This window comes from Ovis aries, chromosome 1, assembly GCF_016772045.2.
Source record: "Ovis aries strain OAR_USU_Benz2616 breed Rambouillet chromosome 1, ARS-UI_Ramb_v3.0, whole genome shotgun sequence".
NCBI lineage: Eukaryota > Metazoa > Chordata > Mammalia > Artiodactyla > Bovidae > Ovis > Ovis aries.
Window position 1 is genome coordinate 19579352 of NC_056054.1, and position 13409 is coordinate 19592760.

A 13409-nucleotide genomic window follows, 5' to 3' on the forward strand; every position below is an offset into this window, starting at 1 on the left:
TAGGCTTCTGATACCAGAAATAACAAAAACTCAATATCTTTTCCAGCGTTCAGTTCAGTTCAGTTGCTCAGTCGTGTCTGACTCTTTGCGACCCCATGAATCGCAACACACCAGGCTTCCCTGTCCATCACCATCTCCCGGAGTTCACTCAAACTCACGTCCATCGAGTCAGTGATGCCATCCAGCCATCTCATCCTCTGTCATCCCCTTCTCCTCCTGCCCCCAATCCCTCCCAGCATCAGAGTCTTTTCCAGTGAGTCAACTCTTCACATGAGGTGGCCAAAGTACTGGAGTTTCAGCCTTAGCATCATTCCTTCCAAAGAAATCCCAGGGTTGATCTCCTTCAGAATGGACTGGTTGGATCTCCTTGCAGTCCAAGGGACTCTCAAGAAAAGAGTCTTCTCCAACACCACAGTTCAAAAGCATCAATTCTTCGGCACTCAGCTTTCTTTACAATCTAACTCTCACATCCAAACATGACCACTGGAAAAACCATAGCCTTGACTAGACGGACCTTTGTTGGCAAAATAATGTCTCTGCTTTTTAATATGCTATCTAGGTTGGTCATAACTTTCTTCCAAGGAGTAAGCATCTTTTCATTTCATGGCTGCAGTCACCATCTGCAGTGATTTTGGAGCCCAAAAATAAAATCTGACACTGTTTCCACTGTTTCCCCATCTATTTCCCATGAAGTGATGGGACCAGATGCCATGATCTTCGTTTTCTGAATGTTGAGCTTTAAGCCAACTTTTTCACTCTCCACTTTCACTTTCATCAAGAGGCTCTTCAGTTCTTCTTCACTTTATGTCATAAGGGTGGTGTCATTTGCATATCTGAGGTTATTGATATTTCTCCTGGCAATCTTGATTCCAGCTTGTGCTTCTTCCAGCCCAGCGTTTCTCATGATGTACTCTGCATAGAAGTTAAATAAGCAGGGTGACAACATACAGCCTTGACATACTCCTTTTCCTATTTGGAACCAGTCTGCTATTCCATGTCCAGTTCTAACTGTTGCTTCCTGATCTGCATATAGGTTTCTCAAGAGGCAGGTCAGCTAGTCTGGTATTCCCATCTCTTTCAGAATTTTCCACAGTTTATTGTGATCCATACAGTCAAAGGCTTTGGCATAGTCAATAAAGCAGAAATAGATGTTTTTCTGGAACTCTCTTGCTTTTTCCATGATCCAGCGGATGTTGGCAATTTGATCTCTGGTTCCTCTGCCTTTTCTAAAACCAGCTTGAACATCTGGAAGTTCACGGTTCACGTATTGCTGAAGCCTGGCTTGGAGAACGTTGAGCATTACTTTACTAGCGTGTGAGATGAGTACAATTGTGCGGTAGTTTGAGCATTCTTTGGCATTGCCTTTCTTTGGGATTGGAATGAAAACTGACCTTTTCCAGACCTGCGGCCACTGCTGAGTTTTCCCAATTTGCTGGCATATTGAGTGCAGCACTTTCACAGCATCATCTTTTAGGATCTGAAATAGCTCAACTGGAATTCCATCACCTCCACTAGCTTTGTTCATAGTGATGCTTTCTAAGGCCCACTTGACTTCACATTCCAGGATGTCTGGCTCTAGGTGAGTGATCACACCATCGTGATTATCTGGGTCGTGAAGATCTTTTTTGTACAGTTCTTCTGTGTATTCCTGCCACCTCTTCTTAATATCTTCTGCTTCTGTTAGGTCCAGACCATTTCTGTCCTTTATCGAGCCCATATTTGCATGAAATGTTCCCTTGCTATCTCTAATTTTCTTGAAGAGATCTCTAGTCTTTCCCATTCTGTTGTTTTCCTCTATTTCTTTGCATTGATCACTGAGGAAGGCTTTCTTATCTTTTCTTGCTATTCTTTGGAACTCTGCATTCAGATGCTTATATCTTTCCTTTTCTCCTTTGCTTTTCGCTTCTCTTCTTTTCACAGCTATTTGTAAGGCCTCCTTAGACAGCCATTTTGCTTTTTTGCATTTCTTTCCCATGGGGATGGTCTTGATCCCTGTCTCCTGTACAATGTCACGAACCTCCATTCATAGTTCATCAGGCACTCTATCTATCAGATCTAGTCCCTTAAATCTATTGCCCACTTCCACTGTATAATCATAAGGGATTTGATTTAGGTCATACCTGAATGGTCTAGTGGTTTTCCCTACTTTCTTCAATTTCAGTCTGAATTAGGCAATAAGGAGTTCATGAGCTGAGCCACAGTCAGCTCCTGATCTTGTTTTTGCTGACTGTATAGAGCTTCTCCACCTCTGGCTGCAAAGAATATAATCAGTCTGATTTCAGTGTTGACCATCTGGTGATGTCCATGTGTAGAGTCTTCTCTTGTGTTGTTGGAAGAGGGTGTTTGCTATGACCAGTGCATTTTCTTGGCAAAACTCTATTAGTCTTTGCCCTGCTTCATTCCGTACTCCAAGGCCAAATTTGCCTGTTACTCCAAGTGTTTCTTGACTTCCTACTTTCTTTCCAGTCCCCTATAATGAAAAGGACATCTTTTTTGGATGTTAGTTCTAAAAGGTCTTATAGGTCTTCTTTCCAGAGTTAACGAGGAAGAAAAAAATGATTTGAATTTATGAACACCTCTCTTGAGAACTTAGAGATTGCTGGCAGCCCCAAACTCCAGCAACAACATTAAAAGGCAACATGACATTAAATGAGTCCATGGACGGATTCATAATGTGAAATTAAATGAGTCTGCTGAGTACCTTCCAAATCAACCATCTACCCAGATTTGGTTACAAACAAATTTTCTGTCTTTGTGAGAACTATGATTTTTTAAAAGTCCAACAGCCTGATACATGTATGTAGTTTTTTCTAATTCAATCCAACAAGTAAATGTTGGATTGAAATGGGTGTCTATTTTTCTCTACTACAGTGTTTGTAATGTCTCTCTAACATGTACAGAAGTTGTCTGAGGAAATAAGTATGCTTTATGCTCAGATATGCAGATGACACCACCTTTATGGCAGAAAGAGAAGAACTAAAGAGCCTCTTGATGAAAGTGAAAGAGGAGAGTGAAAAAGTTGGCTTAAAGCTCAACATTCAGAAAATGAAGATCATAGCATCCGGTCCCATTACTTCATGCCAAATAGATGGGGAAACAGCAGAAACAGTGGCTGACTTTATTTTCTTGGGCTCTAAAATCACTGCAAATGGTGACTGCGGTCATGAAATTAAAAGACGCCTACTCCTCAGAAGTAAAGTTATGATCAACCTAGATAGCATATTAAAAAGCAGAGACACTCCTTTGCCAACAATGGTCCGTCTAGTCAAAGCTATGGTTTTTCCAGTAGTCACGTATGGATGTGAGAGCTGGACTATAAAGAAAGCTGAGTGCTGAAGAATTGATGCTTTTGAACTGTGGTGTTGGAGAAGACTCTTGAGAGTCCCTTGGACTGCAAGGAGATCCAACCAGTCCATCCTAAAGGAAATCAGTCCTCAATATTCATTGGAGGGACTGATGTTGAAGCTGAAACTCCAATAATACTTTGGCCACCTGATGCGAAGAACTGACTTATTTGAAAAGACCCCGATGCTGGGGAAGTTTGAAGGCGGGAGGAGAAGGGGACAACAGAGGATGAGATGGTTGGATGGCATCACTGACACAATGGACATGGGTTTGAGTAAACTCCAGGAGTTGGTGATGGACAGGGAGGCCTGGCGTACTGCAGTCCATGCGGTCGCAAAGAATCAGACAAGACTGAGCGACTGAACTGAACTGATGCTCCTTTTGGGATCCTTCAAAATTCTGGATAATAAAATCCTAAATGATTCACTGGGGGAGTAAAAGATTTAAAATCAAGTGCTGGATTTCCCTGGTAGTCCAAGTGGTTAAGATTCTTATGTTTCCAATGCAGGAGGCAGGGATTCAATTCCCAGTCAGGGAACTAAGATTCTGCATGGCGTGCCCCTCCCCAAAACACTTAAATTATTTTACCAAGAATCCTTTGTATCTCTGAATGCATCTTTTGACCACATGAGATATTAATTATATTGAATTATCTTTCTGCCTTATTTCTATTAGATTCTAATTTCAATTATTTTCATTTTTCATCTAAGGTACTGCTGCTGCCACTAAGTCACTTCAGTCGTGTCCGACTCTGTGTGACCCCATAGACGGCAGCCCACCAGGCTCCCCCATTCCTGCCATTTCCTTCTCCAATGCATGAAAGCGAAAAGTGAAAGGGAAGTCACTCAGTCGTGTCCGACTCTTCACGACCCCATGGACCGCAGCCTACCAGGCTCCTCTGTCCATTGGATTTTCCAGGCAAGAGTACTAGAGTGGGGTGCCATCGCCTTCTCCACTAAAGTACTGGATATCTTATATCTTTTCTTTATATATAAAATTTGATTTTCAGTTGTATCACTTCTGTTCTTTGCAATTTTAAAATTAATTAATTCTGTAGTTATTTGGTACTCAATTTATTTTTGTTTCTGTACTATTTTCTTTTATCTCATTTTGTTTTCATAACACCATCTCATCACTGAACTCTTATTTATTAAATTCACAGTCCATTGAGTTGTTCTGAAGTTGCAGAATTATATATATATATTTTTGCCTTTTAAAAAAATATAAATTTATTTAGAATTATATATTTGTAAGGAAATTCTTTGTATTCAGTCCAGTTCAGTTCAGTTGCTCAGTTGTGTCTGACTCTTTGCGACCCCATGAACTGCAGTACACCAGGCCTCCCTGTCCATCACCGGCTCCTGGAGTCTACCCAAACCCATGTCCATTGTGTCAGTGATGCCATCCAACCATCTCATCCTCTGTCGTCCCTGTCTCCTCCTGCCCTCAATCTTTCCCAGCATCAGGGTCTTTTCAAATGAGTCACCTCTTCACATCAGGTGGCCAAAGTATTGGCGTTTCAGTTTCAACATCAGTCCCTCCAATGAACACTCAGGACTGATCTCCCTTAGGATGGACTGGTTGGATCTCCTCGCAGTCCAAGGGACTCGCAAGAGTCTTTTCCAACACCACACTTCAAAAGCATCAATTCTTCTATGCTCAGCTTTCTTTACAGTCCAACTCTCACATCCATACATGACTACTGGAAAAACCATAGCCTTGACTAGACGGACCTTTGTTGGTAAAGGAATGTCTCTGCTTTTGAATATGCTGTCTAGGTTGGTCATAACTTTCCTTCCAAGGAGCAAGTGTCTTTTAATTTCATGGCTGCAATCACCATCTGCAGTGATATTGGAGCCCAGAAAAATAAAGTCAGCCACTGTTTCCCCATCTATTTCCCATGAAGTGATGGGACCAGATGCCATGATTTTCATTTTCTGAATGTTGAGCTTTAAGCCAACTTTTTCACTCTCCTCTTTCACTTTCATCAAGAGGCTCTTCAGTTCTTCTTCACTTTATGTCATAAGGGTGGTGTCATCTGCATATCTGAGGTTATTGATATTTCTCCTGGCAATCCTGAGTCCAGCTTGTGCTTCCTCCAACCCAGTGTTTCTCATGATGTACTCTGCATAGAAGTTAAATAAGCAGGGTGACAATATATAGGCTTGATGTACTCCTTTTCCTGTTTGGAGCCAGTCTGTTGTTCCATGTCCAATTCTAACTGTTGCTTCCTGACCTGTATACAGATATTCACTGAGTTGTTTTTCTCAGGACAGGTTTTTGCAGTATATTTTTCTTGCTCTAATTTTTGCTATGCGTTTGCACAGTTGGATAGATTGAGTCTTTTGGTCTTATTCATGTTTTAAAAAAATAGTTTTATTTATTTTTAGCTATGCTGGGTCTTCCTTGCTGCACAGGCTTTTCTCTAGTTGCAGTGCATGAGTTTCTCGTTGTGGTCACTTCTCTTGTTGCAGAGCATGGGCTCTAGAGTGCACAGGCTTCAGTAGTTGTGGCTAGTGGGCTCAGCATTTGCAGCTCTCAGGCTCTAGAGAACAGGCTCAGCTGTGGGGTGCGTGACTTAGTTGCTCCACAGCATGTGGGATCTTCCTGGATCAGGGATGGAACCCATGTTTTCTCCACTGGTAGGCAGATTCTTTACCACTGAGCCACCAGGTAAGCCCATGCTTGTTTTATTTAGTGTGATATATTATAGGTGAATTCTTTTTTTTAAATGTTTATATTTATTTATTTGGCTGCACTGGGTTTTATTTGTAGCATGTGGGATCTTTTAGTTAGAGTATGTGAGGTCTTAATTGTGGCACATGGGATCTAGTTTCCTGGCCAGGGACTGAATCTGGGCCCCCTGCACTGGGAATGCAGAATCTTAGCCACTGGACCACCAGGAAGTCCCATAGATGAATTCTTATCTTTTATCCTTTCATATCTGAGAGTTGCTATCATGTGAGTCTTGGTTATTTTGTATTCTGTGTACTTTTCTACAGCTTCAGGGAATGATGTGCGTGGGAGAGATGGAAAGGGTATAAGGAACTCACCAAGGTACCGTAGAGTCTTTGTTCGATTATTTCTCTATCCCAAGATTCTGTTAAACATTCTTGTTTCATTCCATATACTTAAGGAGTTACCCCATTTCTATGGAAGTCTCTAGCCTCACCCTATTTCACCTGTTCATTGTTTAAGGCCAGATCTTTTGTTTCTGTTACAGTCAACCTCAGGGAAAATTGTTCATTTTCCCTGGTGCATCATTTACTCCTCAGTACTGTTTCTACTGCTTCTCAGTCAGAAGATAAATGTACAGATAGGTACTCAGTTTGCTTCTTTTCAGATCTGGAGCTATTAGTGAGAATTTGCAGGATTTCATTAAGACATCAGTATGGATTCTGGGGAATGCTGATAGGGCGGAGCTGAGAGCCTACTGCTCTTCCTTTCTGTTCCTCATTGGAATCTTGCTTCTTTCCTTGGTCACCAATTTTTGAGCTTTATTGTGTTTAATTATCCTACTGTGTTTGCTACTGTTGAAACTGCCAGTTTTTAAATTTTTTAAGTTTATTTATTTATTTAATGGTTGTGCTGGGCCTTTGTTGCGACGAGCAGGGGCTACTCTTTGTTGCAGTGCCGAGGCTTCTCACTACAATGGCTTCTCTTGTGGCACCCAGGCTCTAGACACACAGGCTTCAGTAATTGCAGCACTCGGGCTCAGCAATCATGGCGCATGGGCTTAGTTCCTCCATGGCATGTTGAATCTTCTAGGACCAGGGACCGAACCTGTGTCCCCTGCATTGGCAGGTGGATTCTTATCTACTGTACCACCAGGGAAGTCCCTCTGCCGGTTTTTAAATTATTTCTCACACTTGATTAGAAACTAGTAGTAGGAAGTTCTGTGATAAAACCTGAAGTAGCCACTTTAATTCACAAGTGTTTTCCTCAAGAGCTGTTTATAGGTGATGTTTACTATGTTTTGGTCACCTACTATGGAACAGGCATTATGCTAACTGTTTTGCATACATTTATTGGAAGGACTGATGCTGAATCTGAAGCTCCAATACTCTGGCCATCTGATGCGAAGAGCTGACTCGTTGGAAAAGACCCTGATGCTGGGAAAGACTGAAGGCAGGAGAAGGGGATGACAGAGGACGAGATGGTTGGATGGCACCACTGATTCAATGGACGTGAGTTTGAGCAAACTCCAGGAGATGGTGAAGGACAGGGAAACCCGGTGTGCTGCAGTTCATGGGGTCGCAAAGAGTTGGACATGACTGAATGACTGAACAACAACAAATTTCCCATAGCAGCCCTATTATTATTAAACTCATTTTTACAGATGAGACAACCAAAGCTCTAGGGTAACTGGGCCAATTGAAACTAGAGTTTAACTTCATTTTCATTAAAATATATACACTAAAATACGTCTTCTACCTCTACTGTGCTGGAGAGCAAAACAAACAAACAGGAAAAAACAAACTAACCAGCGGAAAAAACATACCAACCAGTAAGACACTTTTCTTTCCCAATTTTCCCTCACATTCACTTCATCCAGGTTCCAAACATTTATTAAGCATTGCTATGTAGCGGCATCAGGCAGTGATGCCCACTGAGGATAGTGGCTTCTGAAGTAGTCAATAAAATGCTGATTAAAGAAAATGCGACTATGTTGCCTATGTGTAGCCATTGGGATGACTACTATCAAAAACAAAACAAAACAGAAAACAACGCATGCTAATGAGAATATAGAGCAATTAGAACCTTTGTGCATGGTTGGTGGGATTGTAAAATGGAAAACAGTATGGACACTCCTCAAAAAATAAAAAATAGGGAACTATCAAATAATCCAGCAATCTCACCTCTGGTATATATCCAGAAGAATTCAAAGCAGGATCTCAAAGGGATATTTGTACATCCATGTTCACTGCAGCATTATTCACAAAAGCCAAGAGGTGGAAGCAACCCAAATATCCACTGATTGATTAACAGATAGAGAAAATGTGGTGTATATACACAATGGAATTTAAGAAGCCTTGAAAAGGAAAAAAAATTCTGACACATGCTACAATGTGAATAAACCTAGAGGACATTATACTAATGAAGTGAAAGAAGTCAGTGACAAACACAAATAGTATATGATTTCACTTATAAATGGTACTTATAGTAGTCAAATTCAGAAAAACAGAAAGTCAAATGGTGGTTACCGGGGGCTGGGGAGAGGAGATAAAGGAGAGTTGTGAGTTTCATGTTTGCAAGATGAAAAAGTTTCAGAAATCTGCTTCACAACAATATCAATACACATAATGCTACTGAACTGTACCCTTAAAGATGGTTAAAGTGATTAATTTTACGTTGTGTGTTTACCATGGTTAAACAAAAAACAGGAAGCTCTATAACACTGTCAAAAGATAGTTCTGTTTCCTGTTCTCTCCACAGCCACTTGCTCTGCTCTGAAGCAGGATCTGATTCTACCACGGCCAGAAAAGACATAGGGAAAAGCTAAGCTTGTGTAGTAAAGAAAAGCCTCTATCCTACCTCATGGGAAAACATTCACATACTTTTGTCAGTTTCACAGAGATTAAACTAGTTTTCATTTCGTTTTTCCCATCCACTGGGTGGTTTTATTTTGTTTTAAGACAAGGAGAACTGCCAAAAAGAAAAACCCCAGGGCTTACTTCTGTAGGATGGATCCCTTAATGATCAGCTCCTCATCCAAGTCTGCTTCATTAGCCATGAAGAGCAGCCTCTTGCCTGTGCTGTCCACTCCAACGAAGTCACGCTGCTCCACTGAATCACACACAAAAAGGAAAATCAGACAAAGCCATTGGCCATGCCTGTGTGACTAAGTCAGGGGACAGGGCACCTGCTCACAATGCTTTTGGAACCAAATACAGGAGTATTATTTAACACGTACTCATCACAGTGTTTAAAACATGGGCAGTCAGAATTTTTTTGTATTGCTCTAGAGGATATAATTAGGTTAGCTAGTGAACTTGAATAAAGTCTGCAGACTAAAGTGTTATGCCAATGTAATTTCCTATCTTAGGAGATTGTCCTTTTTGGGCTGGGAGTATGGGGGAAAGACACACACTGACGTGTTAAAGGCAAAGGGAATCATATCTGCAATTTATTCTCATAAATAATTCAGAAAAATAATGATTATATAATATATTGTGTATATATCAGATATATTGAATACATAAGAGGGAAAGAGGGGGGAATCTGGGTAAAGGATATATGCAATCTCTGTACTACCCCTATAACCTGTAAATGTGAAATTATATAAAAAATTGAACAGTTAACGAGATGATGGATATTTTAATTAGTTTGTGGTGGTCATTTTATAATGGTTACATATATCAAAACTTTATGCTGCTTATCTTAAACATATAATTTTTATTTGTTAAAAATAATAAGTAAATACAAAAAAAGAAAAGTTAAAGAAAAAGAGGGGCAATCAAGATACTGCTTAGCCAAATTAAGTGGATGAATCTCAAGTTCACTGCATGGAACAGAAGGAAAGTACAACTGCTTCTCTGTAAATAATAACCTAGGTCTGCTCACTGCGTAAATGGGAATAGTATTTAAGGACATCCACATTTAGCCAACAGTAACTATATGTGTATTAGACACTAGATTCTATGCTGTGGAGGGGAGCAATGAAAGAAAATAAGGCACATATTTACTAGATGAGGAGAGTTCTCTGGCAGACAGTGATCTTATAGGCGGCCATATTATTGCTGTCTTCTGTGTCATATTTCTTTCCCCCAACAAGATTACAAATTCTAAAAAGGCAGATTTATGATTCCTTTAGATCTGCCACAACATCTAGTACAATGTTGAACACTTAATAAAATCTGCCAGTAACATCCGTACAGTATCTGTTTATAGTTTACAAAAGCATTTTCACATAGAGACAGCATAGTGTAATGATTAAGAAGAGAGCTTCTGAAGTTAGACTACTTGGGTATGAATTCCACATACTAGCTGTACATCTTTGAGCAAAATACTAAACTTCTATTCCTCAATTTCATCTGTAAGAAGGAAATAATAGTGCCGACACCTACCTCACAGGATTGTTAGGAGAACTAAATGAATTAATAGTATCTGTAAAACTGTATTTAGTGCTTTTAACTAAAACATCAAGTAAAATGTTTACGTTTAAAAAATTAAACAAAAGACACACTCTCATTTGATCTTCACAACAATCAAATAAAGCAATGATTTAATACCTCTTTGAAAGAGAAAAACTAAAAGTTGAGTTCTAGGAAAAATGGCCATCTCTAAAGATGAACTTGTCTACCTCCTATTGACAGACAAAGGCCACTATATAACCTAATATGCTTCCCTGTTGGCTGCAGCTGCCTATACCTAAAACCAAATGTTTCACTCAAGTGCACAATGTGTTTATTAGTTCAGGTTCTTGAAAGCATTCATTCTTTCAAATGTTTTTTGCTTAGCTCACATGCAGTGTTTTAATCTGAATAGGGAGAAACTGTCATAAAAAATTACACTTTTCTTTTTATTACCAAGATAAGTGAACTCCAAAGAAGGAAGGATAAATAATGCTAATATGCTGCTATCAAAAGTCTACAAATAGTAAATGCTAGAAAGGGTGTGGAGAGAAGGGAACCCTCTTACACTGCTGGTGGGAATGCAAATTAGTACAGCCACTGTGGAGAACAGTGTGGAGGTTCCTTAAAAAACTGGAAATAGAACTGCCATAAGACCCAGCAATCCCACTGCTAGGCGTACACACCGACAAAACCAGAACTGAAAGAGACATGTGTACCCCAACATTCGTTTATGATAGCTAGGACATCTTAGATGCAACCTAGATGTCCATTGGCAGATGAATGGATAAGAAAGCTGTGGTACATATACACAATAGAATATTACTCAGCTATTAAAAAGAACACATTTGAGTCAGTTCTAATGAGGTGGATGAAACTGGAGCCTATTATACAGAGTGAAGTAAGTCAGAAAGAAAAACACCAATACAGTATATTAGCACATATATATGGAATTTAGAAAGATGGTAATGATGACCCTATATGCAAGACAGCAAAAGAGACACAAATATAAAGAACAGACTTTTGGACTCTGTGGGAGAAGGCAAGGTTGGGATGATTTGAGAGAATAGCATTGAAACATGTATATTATCATATCTGAAATAGATGACCAGTCCAAGTTCAATGCATGAAACAGGGTACTCAAAGCCGGTGCACTGGGACAACCCAGAGAGATGGGATGGGGAGGGAGGTGGGGGGTGGGGTTTGGGATGCGCAGACATGTACACCTGTGGTGGATTCACGTCAATGTATGGCAAAACCCACCACAATATGGTAAAGTAATTAGCCTCCAATTAAAATAAATAAATTAATTTTAAAAATTAAAAAAAAAGAATGTCAATATGAAATTTACAGAGAATTTCAACTGAAGCTATATTTTACAGAGAATTTCAAATGCCACAAAGCAACTGTGACATATATCAATTCATCCATTACATGGAAACTTGAGAATATAACAACGTCTGCAAAGGTCTGATTACAAGCCAATATTTTAAAAAGAAATAACACAGAGATGTTATTTTTGGATATATTTGGAGTGCTTACCCTATCCAACTCCTCTGGCCCACAGAAACCTTGAATTACTCAATGTCCTGGGAGCAATAATTTCCAACAAATCAATTTTTCAGCTATGTTGCACTTCAGTCACATTTCCCTCACTCTCAGGCCCCCTCCTTGTATTGGCTTCTTTGTAGCTACCATAGTAACTAGGACCTCAGAATATGATACAAATTATAGAAACTTGGATAGGTTTCTTTCTGTTCTGCATTAACAAAGTGAATTCCACCTGGGAAGCAGAGCAAGAACATCCTAAGACTGTCCATCCTAAGAGAAAGCTTACACAAATAAGGTTAAGAAGGTAGTTAAAACTATGATCTCCCAACTTAAAAAAATCTGTCATAACCAACTATCCATATATTTTTCCAGTTGTTTTTTTCTTCTCTGTTTCCTCTTTAGTCATTTACTTATCCATTCATTCATTCAACTAAGAAATACATTTGTGCACCAGCCCTATGACAGGTCATATGTTTGGGGTGGGGAATTTCATCTCATTTCATGAGGCCAGTATGATTCTGATGCCAAAATCAGACAAAGATACGAGAAAGGAAGATTACAGGCAAATTCACTCATTATATAAATATAAGAATCCTGAATAAAATATTAGCAAATAAAAAGTAATAGTGTATATTATAGATTTAAAAGGGTTACAGATTTGTTGTAGCTCTTCCCATCAAGAAATAGAGCCTAGAATGTAAAATGGTAGCTCACTGTGGAAACCAGCATGGTTGTTCCTTAAAAAATTAAAAATAGAATTACAATATGATCCAGCAATTCCACTTCTGGGTATATACCTGAAGGAATGAAAGTAAGGTCTTGAAGAGATATTCGTATACCCACGTTCATAGCAGCATTACTCAAAATAGTTAAAATGTAGAAGCAACCCGAATGTCCATCTGTGAACTAAACAGATAAGCAAAATGTGGTATATACACATAAGAGAATATTATTCAGCTTAAAAAGGAAGGAAATCCTAAAATATGCTACCACATAGATACACTTTGAGGACACTGTACTAAGTGAAAAAAAGACAGTGACAAAAAGACAAATACTATATAAATCTACTTATATATGGTACTTAAATTAAGGTAGCCAAAATCATACAGACAGAAAGCAGATGGCATTTGCCATGGGCTACGAGGGAGAAAATGGGGATTTATATTTAATGGCTATGAAGTTTCAGTTTTATAAGATGAGAAGAATTATGGAGAAGGGTAGAGGTGATGGTGCTCCACATTATAAATGTATTTAATGCCACTAAACTAAATTTTATGTTACGTGTTTTTTACCACAACAAAAAAGTGGGAGGAAAAAAAACAGTGCTGACCAGAAGGGGGAAAAAAAAAAAAGTAAGGTTAGTTCCCCATCCTTTATATCTAGGTTGGTCTAGTGACTAACTTTGACTAACAAGAGTTTGGAGGAAGTACACAATGTAAG

At 39.3% G+C, this 13409-nt stretch overlaps 1 protein-coding gene across 2 annotated transcripts in view; it reads right to left on the reverse strand.

Moving 5' to 3' along the window:
* EIF2B3 (eukaryotic translation initiation factor 2B subunit gamma) overlaps positions 1 to 13409 on the reverse strand; it is a 117725-nt gene that overhangs the window by 56430 nt on the left and 47886 nt on the right. For both annotated transcript variants that reach the window (XM_004001908.6, XM_012124123.5), the window contains exon 5: positions 9021 to 9132. In XM_004001908.6, the coding sequence (XP_004001957.1) occupies positions 9021 to 9132 (112 nt within the window). The remainder of the gene's footprint in view (positions 1 to 9020; positions 9133 to 13409) is intronic.